The sequence below is a fragment of the Lathamus discolor genome, chromosome 20 (genome assembly GCF_037157495.1).
Source record: "Lathamus discolor isolate bLatDis1 chromosome 20, bLatDis1.hap1, whole genome shotgun sequence".
In the NCBI taxonomy this organism is placed as follows: Eukaryota; Metazoa; Chordata; class Aves; order Psittaciformes; family Psittacidae; genus Lathamus; species Lathamus discolor.
The window spans coordinates 2468569-2481522 of NC_088903.1; the positions used below are offsets into that span (position 1 = coordinate 2468569).

At 42.8% G+C, this 12954-nt stretch overlaps 1 protein-coding gene across 3 annotated transcripts in view; it reads right to left on the reverse strand.

Annotated features, from left to right (window-relative positions):
* Positions 1–12954, reverse strand: part of NSF (N-ethylmaleimide sensitive factor, vesicle fusing ATPase) — a 62601-nt gene that overhangs the window by 32174 nt on the left and 17473 nt on the right. For all 3 annotated transcript variants that reach the window (XM_065699169.1, XM_065699170.1, XM_065699171.1), the window contains exons 4-8: positions 10987–11026; positions 8540–8706; positions 7836–7943; positions 7415–7490; positions 2661–2816 (exon numbers count right to left, since the gene is read on the reverse strand). In XM_065699169.1, coding sequence (XP_065555241.1) covers positions 2661–2816; positions 7415–7490; positions 7836–7943; positions 8540–8706; positions 10987–11026 — 547 coding nt within the window. The remainder of the gene's footprint in view (positions 1–2660; positions 2817–7414; positions 7491–7835; positions 7944–8539; positions 8707–10986; positions 11027–12954) is intronic.

The window sequence follows — 12954 nt, forward strand, 5'->3', positions numbered from 1 at the left end:
TGCTAGGGGGGCCTCAGAACGCACTAAGACAGAAGAGCCTCTTTTGTTTCAAGATACCTTCCTCAATCCTCGTCCAGATTTATTTCCATTTCTGCTGGGAAAAGCGTGGGTATGGAAAAGTAAATTGCCCCTTAGGCAGCAGGGAGCTATGGCAAGGTTTAATGACCAGCTGAAGCTGAGCTAAGGCTTCTTTTCTGGGATAAACCAAAGATTGTAGCACCAGAGTAGCATTTACACCCTTGGATGATATGGTTAACTACTGTTGATTTACATGCTCCAAACCCAGCACATTCCTTGGAAGTTAGATACACCACACACAAATTGTAAGTAATCTCTGAAGGGTCTATACAGCCTCTATGTAGTTACGGGACAGAAATATTTATTGCATTTGGCATGGGAGTTGCAGTATGTGAGCACTGGGCAAAACCCAGCTCTGGGTGAGCACTAGAGCACCACATAGCAAGTAAATTCCTTCTTTTCCTTTCCCAATAAATTACATACAAAGGTGAACAGCTGTCACACTGACATTTCAGATCTGAAATATAGTTAAGAGCAAGTTATAACTAAGGCAAAGCAAATGAATGTCAGAAAGCTTTGTTTTTTCACATTTCAGATAAGCTCTTTAGCCCTGGGGTTCATCACAGAGCTAAGAGCTCTGCTGGGAGCCTACCTTCTTACCAGAAAAATGCTGCTTTGTGGAGTATGTGTGTAAACACGCACACGTAAGGGTCTGTGTATTTATATAAATACTATGGCACACCTTTAATTCATTGCCCAGGGTAATCAAAATACAAGTGGTCCTTCAGAGAATCTTTGTCTTCCTGTATTAAGCAACACCAATTAAGAGGAGGAACCATGTGAGCAGCACACCCTGCAAAGCAGCTCCGCAACCTCCTCCTGCAGTCAGCAAGGATTCCAACCTTCTCCAGAGGTACTTGGTGGAGATGTAGGTCCTCCATGGCAAAGGTAGCTGCTGAACTGCACATCACTCCCAAGGAGTGCCCAGCTGACAGGTTAATTCAGCTAATGATAATACCAAGAAAACACAATCGTAGTCTGACACATGACTGCTTATTGTACTGCCAGACTGCACGCAGCCAGGGAAGTTGGAACAGGAGAAGCTACCACCAAATCAGAGAATCACAGAATGGTTTAGGTTGGAAGTGACCTTAGAGAACACCTAATTCCAACCCTGCCACAGAAAATGAAAACAAGCTCTAATTCTCTCTAATCTACTCACATTTCCTCATCACAGCCCACTGACACTGATGAGAATTCCCAGAGTGTACATCTTTTACCTTAACATATGGTCACACCTAAGGACTCTGTACTGCAATAACTGCTTCAAAAGGTAAGAATATTTCAAGTCGGGGATGCTGGGCTTTCCAAAGGCCAGCTGTCAGCAGCATTTTCTTTCCACAGCCAACACCATTTCTTTCATTTCCTCTCTCTGCATAAATATTTAACAGATTTAAGTATTTGATACTGTCAAGCAGAAACAGAGAAATTATGACTTGCTTCCAGCTGCAAAAAGCCAGCGAGCCAAGATCAGACCCCAAAAAGCCTTTGCTATCAGATGGATGTGAAGTGAAAAGGCAGGAGAGAATTGTGCACCAGTTGGACTTGGCCTGCAGGGCTCCTCCAGTGTTTCTCCCTAAGTGCTCAAATCACTAAGAAAAGACCTAACTCACTTCACAGGGAAATTTAACATCGATTCCACAAGCACTGGAAACAGCCAGTTTGTGTGACAAACAGGACCCATGTTCTGATGAAAATCAGCTTTGTTATCAAAAGCTCAATTGCTTTGTTTGTGGGGAGAGGGAAGGGGGAATCAAGAAATATAAACCTACACAGGAATTACACAGCTACAGGTTCCAAGTTTAAATATGAACCCACAGAGATTGTATTCAGAGAACAAGGACCAGCTATAACAGCGCCAGCCACTTTATGGGACAAAATAAGACACCTGCAGCTGCATACTGCTTACTACAAATCAAAACCAGCACCATTTAGCCACCTGCCAGCACATGTTTACAAAGTCATGGGACTGCCTTTCCTTCCCCCAGCCCTCCCCCTCAAAAAAGTTATATTTAGAACCTCAGCTTTTATTTCACAAACCCCAAGGCATGCCACAGCTTGTGCATCCCCTCCAGCACTTCAGATCTGACCAAGCATAGGTCACACAAGATGCTCTATTTCCCAGGTGAGAAGGACATAGGTTTACAATGCAACTGGACACATAATCCAGGACAACAGATATTTAATATAGAGAGCAGGATCATTAAGACAGAATTTCCTTTGACCTATATAGACAGCTCAGTAAGTCAGGAATAGGAGCATTCAGTCTCACTGCTACAAATAAATGCAGCATCCAAAAGAATTTCAGTTCCAACAGGAAAGTATTCACTTAAACCATTAAATCTCATTCATTCAGTGTTGAGTACGCATGATGTTTCTTTGTCCCCTTCTCTAGCCATGTAACAAGAATAAGAAACACATTCAGCAGCAAGACAGGAAGAACAGGCTTTGTTAAGTCTACTAGATCCCTAAGAAACTGCTATTTTATAGCATCATAAGGCTGTTAGATGATACCAAGTCTTTACAAACCAGAAGCAGGCTGTATCCTGTAATCCAGCCATACTTCTCTGGATTACACTCACCCATTTGCTCCACAATTTCAGGTGGAAAAACTCGAGAAGCAAAAGCTCGCCGGAAAATATCGGAGAATTCTTTATCCAGGCCCCCGATGCCCATTTTCTCAAAGTTCCAGTCTGGGTTGATGATAGACTGGCGGTTCTCCTTGGTCTTTGATTTACCTGCAAAACCAAGAAATCAGTCCAAACGCAGAGCACAGCAGAATACAGTAAACAGAAGTACAAACAGCAAACCAGTTCTACCAGGTCAGACCCATGTCCAGTCAGCTTGAAGTCTGGTCCTAGCAAACATTACCCAGGAGGATGCACTATGACAAGGATGCAAGGGCAATATACCAGAGACTCCTGCTTAGTCAGTCAACTATTTTCCCAGCCTTCCAACTGTTCACTTCAGGGATTTCACAAGCCAGGTGTCGCTCCTATGTATTTAAAGATCCATGGTAGGTTTCTCTGCCACAAATTCATCTAGATGCCCTTGGAACCATGTAAACGTGGAACCCAGAGTGCCCTACAGCATCTCACCATGCCTGCCACTGCCCGCACAGCCAAACACCTCCTTTCATGTTTCTGAACCAACTCCTACCAGCTTCATTTCATGTCTCCCAAGTCCTGTATCTGAAAAGGCAGTAACTAATTCTAGAATGGTTTGGGTTGGAAGGGACCTTAAAGCTCATCCAGCTCCAACCCCTGCCACAGGCAGGGACACCTTCCACTACAGCAGCTTGCTCCAAGCCCCGTCCAACCTGGCCTTCAACACTGACAGGGTTGGGGCAGCCACAATTTCTTTAAATAGTATCAAGCCTCCACTCTCTTTCAGGCTACCTGGGATGATACCAGCTTTGTCCTGTGTCCTCCTCTGTCATGCTTTTTGCAGGCAGAGGAGTCCTCACTTGTTCTTTCTTCCCTATGCAGCAGCTGCTCCACACTTGCACGCCTTTGTTCTCCTTCCAGTCTCCTCTATTTCTACCGCATCCTTTGACAGACAGGAACTGCATGCACTGGGCTTTGATTGTAAATTAAATACAGGTACAAAACTATATTCTGCTTTGTTCATGTTCTTTTATTAACCATGAGTAATAATTCTTCACAACAGGGCTCAGGCTGCTACTGAGCATGGGTCCAGCATCTCCTTGAAACTATCAGACCTGGGATCTTGGCCCAAAACAGCAATCATTTTTGACCGAGGTTAGGAGTGTTTTTCCTCCCACACATCCCTTTATATTTATTTATATTGAATTCCCTCTGCCATCTGATTTCTTAGTCACCAAGATCCATAAGAGCAAGCTTTGTCACCTCATTACTAACCCTCTTTTCCAGTTTATTCAATAATTATAAGGAAAAGCAAAGGCCCCAGCAGAGATTCATGCTGAACTCCACTGGCCCTGGCTATTTACTTCTACCCCTTCATCATTCATCCACTCATGCCAGGACCTTCACTCTTACAGATCTTCGTTCAGATTATTTTTAAAGAAACTTTGATAAAGAACTGTGCTGGGAGAGCCTTGCAAAACAAGCAGCCTATGTCAGCCCTTATGCCTGGGCTTTCTGATTTCCATAATGAACTCTGGTCAGACCATGAGGAAGGGCTGACCTTCCCAGCATAGCACCTTCAGACAGGTATTCACAAGTTAAATTCTTTATTACAATTTCTATCGATTCCTTCAGTACAGATTTCAGGCTCAAAGATCTGTAGCTCTCTGACCACCACTTTGAAAATGGATATTATTTCCCCTAAAAAGCCAGTGGGGGCAAACTACAACTGTGCATTTTGCTGATTTGTTCCATAATCTCGTCTACAGATACTTCAGGTTGAGCCAGATCATGGTTTAGCATGAGTTAGTCCAGTAAGTACACTAAGCCAAAGTTTGGGTTTAGCTGACTTACACTGCTGTTAATCTCAGACTGAACACACCTGGAATCAGTATTTCAATTCCAAGTGCAGCAAGTCAAACAAGAACATGTCTTTTACTAACAGCTTAGGGACAACTTTGTAGTACATATAACATACAGCACCTATACACAGCACTGTGCAGGACAGCAGTGAGCATTTAGTTCACTGATTACTGTCTATTTATTACCTCATTGCTCCACTACAGCTTTTAGATCAGACCACTGGGCCAGGGATGTTCCTCTTCCGGTGGAGCTTAGCCTACACTCCCCTCTTCTGGCTGCATCTGTTCACAATGTTCTTGCAGACTGAATTCAAATATCAGCCATTGGGTTTAGAACACATCATTTCATGCTAAGTAGGAGAAATCGAATTGGCTTGCTTTTAATTATTACAATTCGTTTCTATTGAAAAAAACAGAAAAGCCCTTTATTGAAGGCAGTGCTCCATGACACTTACTTGACTTTTATCTCCTCTCTCAGAATTTAATTATTCAGAGCTTTATAATTCTCTAGAGACTAACAAAGCACATTAAGTACCTCTGCCTCAGATCAATGAGAAGATTAAATAAAGTACCAAACTGACAGAAGTAAATTGAGGCATAAGAAACTCTTGTCTTGCCTGCAGATATCAAAATTGCATCACCAAGAAGGATTCCTATTTCCAATCATTCAGCTCTCCCACAGGACCACTCTTCATACCTATACATGCTAGAAGGAACATCACAGGTCACTATATGATTTTGAGTATCAGCCAAGTAAAATATGTGTTGCTGCTGGAGCGAGTCCAGAGGAGGCCATGGAGATGCTGTGAGGGCTGGAGCAGCTCTGCTCTGGAGCCAGGCTGAGAAACCTGGGCTGGTTTAGCCTGGAAAAGAGAAGGCTCCTGAAGGGGAGACCTTAGAGTAGCTCCAGTGCCTAAAGGGGCTCCAGGAAACCTGAAGAGGGGCTTTGGACAAGGGCCTGTAGGGACAGGCCAAGGGGAATGGCTTTAACCTGCCAGAGGGGAGACTGAGATGAGCTCTTAGGCAGAAGCTCTTCCCTGTGAGGGCGCTGAGGCGCTGGCACAGGGTGCCCAGAGAAGCTGTGGCTGCCCCATCCCTGGCAGTGCTCAAGGCCAGGTTGGACACAGGGGCTTGGAGCACGCTGCTCCAGTGGAAGGTGTCCCTGCCAGTTAATATGCTTAATTACAGTCATCTACAATGCAACCTATGGACCTCAGGGCAGCATCAAAATTCAGCCTCTGCCACAAGCTCCTGCAATGCTGGATGAGCTGAATTCTGCTTTCCTCAGTGGCTGATACGCTCATATGTTTAATTTCTAGTAACAAAGTATAGTCAAATAGAGTTGTGCTTTGAAGCCCACTACAAAAATAATCAGCACTGAAACTCAACTGAGTGCTCACTTGAGCTGGCCAGGTTCCCTGAACTCCCAGCAGCCTTCACCTACCACTTCTTATCTGTGGAAGAGCAGCAGCAAAAGAAGTTGCTTAGCTCATGGACTACAGAAAGAAGGAACAAAATAGGAAAGGAAAATGAGCAACATAAAAAAGAAAAAGAAGAGTGTGATTCAGGTACAGGACTTGAATCACACCCAGAAAAGAATCCCTAGAGCCATATTACCAGCAAGGGAAGTATTTGCAACTGTAGGCTTGGTTACTATCCTCCTTTTCAACACTGATAAGGAACTGCCAGACTAACAGCATTCAGTCTGGCTGGGCAGCCACTAGTCCTTCAGTACAGCCACCAGGCACACACAAAGCCAGCTCCAGGGAAGGGGCCCCCACTGCCCACTCTGTGGCCCAGGTCCCCATCATTGAAGCTGGTGGCTCTATGGGAACAAACCAGATCCCTCGCTAGCCCTACACCAGCTCCTAATTGAATGTGTGGAGGACTCAGCAATTATTCCACCATTTCTTTGCTAGTGAAGTCTGAAATGGTACATGGTTTGCTTTGTTGAGGCTTTAGAAACTGTCTCTTTAGAAAAAGTTCAGGTTTGTTCATAATCCTGCCGCACAGTTAAACACCCCATGAGCCCACTGCACCAGGTTTTGCAGCTGCCAACAGCTGCTGAAGAGCAGCACTTTCAGAAGTGAAGAAAAGCTGAGAAGCTGCCCCTTGCCTTGAAGAGGAGATCTCATTAGAGACGGCAATTGCAGAAGTGTTGCACTCACTTTGAAACTTGGGCTACACATCCAAACAAGCCTTCATTTCTTATTTCTCTGCTGGTTTAATTAAATGTAATGAGAGCAGTGCTGGCTTGTTGGTGTCCCTGAGAAACAGCGTTCTCAGATGTTTAAAGAGTTAAACAATTTGAACTAGCTGCTGTCTTTTGCTTGACCTACCGGCCCGTTGTGCCCTTCCAATCTAGGCCCAAGAGTGTGGGTTAACTTCTCTACACACTCATTTTGGTACTATTGGGACCTCTTAAAGTCACACTCACCATTTTTCCTCCTATCTCTGTCTCTATTTTAGATACCCCATGGTGATACGTGTGGAACTGCTCTAGTATGTTGGTCACTTGTCGAGCTTCGTACTAGGAGGACAATGACATTTATCAAGCCACTGTTTAGAAGCATCAGAGTCTGCTGCAGGGATGGCGTCTCCTCAGTGCAGTGGCTTTCAAGAGAATCCCGAGCACCTACAAACTGCTTTCTGAAAGTGTGACTGGTTCCTACAGGATCAAATCCAGTCATCTTCCTAACCATTCTACGATTTATGGTCTGCTAGTTCATACAGATACCTGGGAGACGTTTTGAGATGCAGTTTTCAATGGATTTGGTCAACTGCTCTAACCAAACAAACTTTGAGGCATACAAGTCTCTGAGGCCTGAAAAGCAGCAATTTTCAAGCAATATTTAGAGTGGCACTTACCAATCAGATTGAGAGAGGAGTTCTCAGCTTTTTCAAAGGCAACTTGACTGTTCCCAAGAATCAAACCAACCTCAATCTGCCAAAGGGAGGGAAACAAATAATTATATTAAATTACTAGACTCAATTTTTGATTGCTCCTTAGATATCTCCAAGCACATCTCAGAAGGCAAGAAACAGCAGCAAAGGCTCCACTACAAAAGCCACTGGGAAGAATGTGAAATACCAACACCAACTTCTCTAAAATAACATCACTGAAAGCAGAAGCTCCTTGTCTTCTCTGAGGCAAATGGCACAGTCAGATGAAACAGATGTGCAACTTCTCCAAAGGCAAGTAACCTAAATTCCTCCTGGTAGCAAGATCTGATCAGTACTTGGATCTCTGCAGTCCCTAGGGAAAGAACACAAATTCCTGTGAGCCTACCTTTTGCTTTTTGCTTGCTCCAGACTCTCCTTTGAGAATGCTGGGGTCCATAGCTTCCATGTCCTTTACCACCATGCCAAACAGTTTGTCATTAAAGCTGAACACAAGCTGTGGAAAGAAAAAACAGAAGGGGAGTTTCATTCATTCAAAAGCTAAAAAGGATTTTGACAAGAGAAAAAAAACAAAGGATTTTTTAAGAGAAACAAGCCTGAAGACTAAGTCTACCACCCAACAAATTCCATGTAGATTTTACCCTGTAAAGCTCTGGTGTACTGAACATGTCCTACACTTAAGAGTAACAGACCAAAAGCAGCAGAAGATCAAGTCAATAGGAAAAATTCGAACAAAAATTCTCTTTCCAAGAAAGATTCCAGGAGCTGCCAAGATTATATCCAACCAGGCCACACCAGAGAGAATGCAGCTGGCTCAAGCCTTGGGAATCTTCCTCACAAAGACAGATTTCTTTAGATGAGGAAAGGGCAGATTTTAAACTACTCTGCTCATACTCTCAGTGAAAGCCATGCTGGTTCAACTTCCTACAAAGAAACCATTCCCACAACAAACCATCTCTGCCTATGAGCTGTCCTCTGCAGCACAGAGATGGTACCCAGGCACAATCCAGTATCTTCCATCACTGTAGCACAAAAGCATGTGCATGTTACTGAAGACCATGTTAGACTTCCAAAGCAAAGGCAACCCCCTACCTGCTGCCCTACAGAGAAGGCCTGGCTGTTGAACTGTTGGATGAATTCAGCAGCCATCTTGTCTGTGTCATAGGGGTTGGAGTCAATGTTCTTCTTCTGCAGGAAATCAATCTCAATGGTCATTGTGCCAATACACTGCTTAGTCTTGTCAAACGTGTATAAGGAAACTGTTAAAGAAAGAAGAAACAGCACATTTCAGAACAGGACAGTCCCCCCACAATATATTCAATAGACTCTTAAGTTGGGCAGTACACATCTTCCACTCAGAATGAGCACTTAATAAAACTGAATATATTATTTCTGACCCTTATTCCTCTTACATTCATGTTCTATTATTAGATCAAAAATACAGAAACGTATCTCCACTGAAAATCCCTGCATTTCTTTAAAAACTCTTAACAGTCTCTTTTAAAACAGCTCAAACATCACACAAGCTTTGGGGGATGAGGACAACGAAAGCCAATTCACACATGCTGTAGTACCACAGTATCTACAGTATCTACATCTAGGCTGCATGTACCTGTCTTCAGAAAGCTTGAAAGCAAGTGTTAAGAGTAGTCTTGTCAAAAAAACAATGACAAGAGGTCATAACTAGCTTTCTGTAGCAACACACTGACCAGCTCTTCTCCAGAGGATCTATCAGGCTTCTACAGCCCAGAATAAAGCATCAGTTACCCCTCATCTCTGACACAGAGGAAACAACCCCTAGCACTTGGGCCTATCCTAACGTGCCCCAGGTTTCCTTCAGTAATGCCCTTGAAAGGGGGCAGAAAGCAAAGTGGCATGGAAGACATTGCCAACTGTACCTAATCCACAGAGGTGATTAGGTTACATCAGTCAAAACAAGAGGCCACTTAGGGCTGTTGCTGCAGCAAAGGACAGACAGGGATGCTTCTCCAGAAGGTTAAGGCACATTATAGGAGATTTGCTTTGAATCTCAAGTCTGATCTGATGCAGAAGTCGCAGCTAAGTGTAAGCAGTATGAAGTGAATAAGGGAAATTCATATTTCCTATCAAGCCTCCTGGCAGTAAAACTGTTCCAGAACAAACCTGCAGATGCCTGGGAAGATGTGATGTCAAAACAAGCATCCACCATGCTATGATACATGTTTCATTCAAAGTAAGAGAACAGGGAGAGCCCGTCTCTTGCTTGAATCTGGTCATCAACAGAACTGAGGTGCCAACTGAATACGAGTAGTCCTGACACCAAGCACTGAATGCTGAGGGTGTCTGGTACAGAGGAGAGCAGTGATGCACCACTGGGGTGCAGAACGGAAAGCAATAGACAGCACCAGCCCCAAAAACCTAACATCCTAGAAACAGAAGGGCAGGCTGAGGAGGTACCAGTGACCTCCCAGTGTGGAGAATGCAGCTGAAGCAGTCAGTACCCTTCTCCAGATGTGCATCTCTAACTGCAACATAGGACCTGATGAAGCTGAACCACCCCCAGGGCAAGACAATGACATCCACTCCAGGCACTCAGCCTTTCCACAAAGGCAAACTAACAATATCCACTCACCTGGAAAACCTTTACCATGTTATTAGAGGCTCAAGGGGACTCAGCTTCACTGTACCACTAAGCACTGGACTCCATTTAAAATTGACATTTAAAACATAGTTTTCCCTTTATTAAGGGAACGAGACAAAGAGCGAGCCCTGGTAAATCACTACTTTTATGAATACTTCTCCCTACCTGTACAAGAGCTTTACAAATCCTTTACACTCAGCAGGGAGTCATATGACATTTAGTCACTGCATAACATTACTGCCTTATTTTTCTGAATACATGTTCCCACATAGTTGGTAAGTTTATAGCAAGGTCTGGTACAAGTACAATCACTAAAATGCTCTTAGTATTCAGCTAATGGTGCTGAATACTAGTGTTTCCTTCCCCAAATAACTTCAGTACCAGACAGCACTTATCTGTAAGGCAGCTGGCACGTTACTTACCAGTAAACAAACAAGGTTGAGAAACAAATACATTTATGGGTCTCCCCCCTTCATTATAGGTTATTGCTCAGTATAAAAAAACCAAACCAAATCAGCTAGCAAAAAGAATTGGCTTCCAAGCAAAATCTGTGAGGCATCTACTTGTGTAGAAGGGCAAAGAGATCCACTTTAGACAAAGACATCAGACTTAAAGTTCAAGATCCATGCCCATGGGCTTGCTGAACCCAAAAGAGCTGGGAAAACAGCCAATGAGTGAAATTTCCTTACTGGCAAATGTCTGACAAAATCAGTCAAAACAGCCCTCCAGGTTTGGAAAACATTGAGGGGCAGAAAGCCTGCAGACACAAAAGCAACTCCCTTTCACTAACGAAGGCCTCATATTACCTGAAGAAAGGCTGAAGATCCGAGATGTTCCCAATTCAGTTTTGCTTCAGTATAGAAAAACAGAATTCAGTTTTTATAAAGGTAGGTCACCATCATGCTGCTGACTGACTTACCATCTATCTCTTGCCCGATGGCGAGCCCAGCCCATTTTCTCTGTCAAAACAAGACAACAACTTCACAAATCCTGACATTTGGTAGAACAAACACCCCCTCAGAGACATCATCCTTACTCAGAAAAGCAGCTCCTCCATTAGAACCTTAAGAAGCACCAAAAAAGGGCAAAATGGGATCTGAAAAACGACCCCCAATTTAAGAGAGAAGTCAAAAACATGGAATCATTTCTATTAATAACTCTATTTTCTGACCTTAGGAATTTATTCAGTTCAAACTCCTTCATATTATTGGTCACCCCTTGTCTCAAAGGCAGAAGATAACAACCTGGATAGGGCTTTTGTCATTCTGCTCATTTCCTACCAAAGCTCAGGTGCTGATCACACAATAGGTAGTGCAAGAGGCAAGAAAGGCTGTTACACGCTCCATAATAATTTTAAAAGCTTACCTGTATATATTAGTTGCAAGAAATGGTTGTAATGTGCTTTAAGGAACAATACTACCTAAAACAACACTTGTTTAGAGAACTAGTAAGAATGAAACTGTTCAAATCCTCTAGGTCTCTTCAAATTCCCTGTAAAAGATCTGTGCAGCACAGAACTGCATGTCAGGTGGGAAATAGTTCGATAATTATGTAATACGAAAACCTTCAAGCTTTACTGTGCCAACAGTTCCAGCTTGCTAATTGCAAAATGTGCAGCTCTTCATCTTTTGGGCTCTGCAGTATACACACTTTTTCACAGCTTTTGGTTTTTAACCCTAGGAATTAACATTATTATAGAGTAAAGGTGGTTAAGAACTTCATGTGCGTAACAAATGTACAACAAACAGACTTTTGGAGATCTCAGTGCCTGTGTCTACTACATGACCATCCATGAATACATAAGGTAAGCACACATTTTGTGTAACACTGGTTCCAAGGCTTCAGGAAATACTGGAAAAGCCCAGCATCAGGAATACTCAACTAAAACATTCATCTATCAGTAGCTGTAACACAACCATAGTCACTTTTTAGAGGCAACCAACCTACCTCATTCCTTAGCAGAGGAGCTCTCCTGGTTCTACAACAATGACTGGAATCTACAAAAATCAATCCTAGACCATGAGTGCATCTACTTTAACCCTGGGATACAAACATCTTCTACCAATATCTGCTTTTCAGTTTGGGCATCACAAATCATAGCTAGACATATGCTCAACATAACATCCTCTTCTCCCACTCATCCGGACAAATCTGAGTTTGAACAACATGTCAAAAAACAGAAAGTCCTTTTGGGGCATATGCCAAGACATATGTTAAGGAAAAGAGGTCTTGTGTTTGCAGCATGGACTCAGCTTCTAGACCAGTTACTAGCAGTAACTGCTAAGAAAGTACTAAATCAGTGACCATCATTGTTGTACTTCTGTGTTATGCGACTCACTGTGTGAGCCACTTACAAGCTACAAGATTCATTTTCTATTTAGAAGTGGATAGTATTGATTATTTACTCTAACCATCATTTAACATGTGATAACTTGACTTAATAAAGGAGACAAGTTAAATCTATTTTATGCATTTCACTGCACTTTTCATCTGAAAATACTAACAATGACTGAATAGAGTCAAGAAACTTCCAGCAGATCTTTAAAAGAGCAACACCACAAAAGAAATCCGCTAAAGTCAGGGAAAATCAGAACAATAAAAATTCATAATGAACAGCAGCTATTGCTTAGGCTTTTCTTTTGGAAATAGCATGTTTCTGGTGGGTTTTTAAAAGGTTAAATTACACCTTTTCCAGTATCTTTAGCCTACCATGCGCTAAAAGTAGATCAACATAATACAAGCAAGTTTTCATCAGGTATAGTAAAAGTCTTCTTGAACTTCCGCTGTCAGAAATCTTATTTGCAGCACACATTTAGGCAGACATCTCCCTCCAATGACAAGTTACCTTCACTCCTAATCTCAAAAGAGATTTATTCTATAGCAAAGT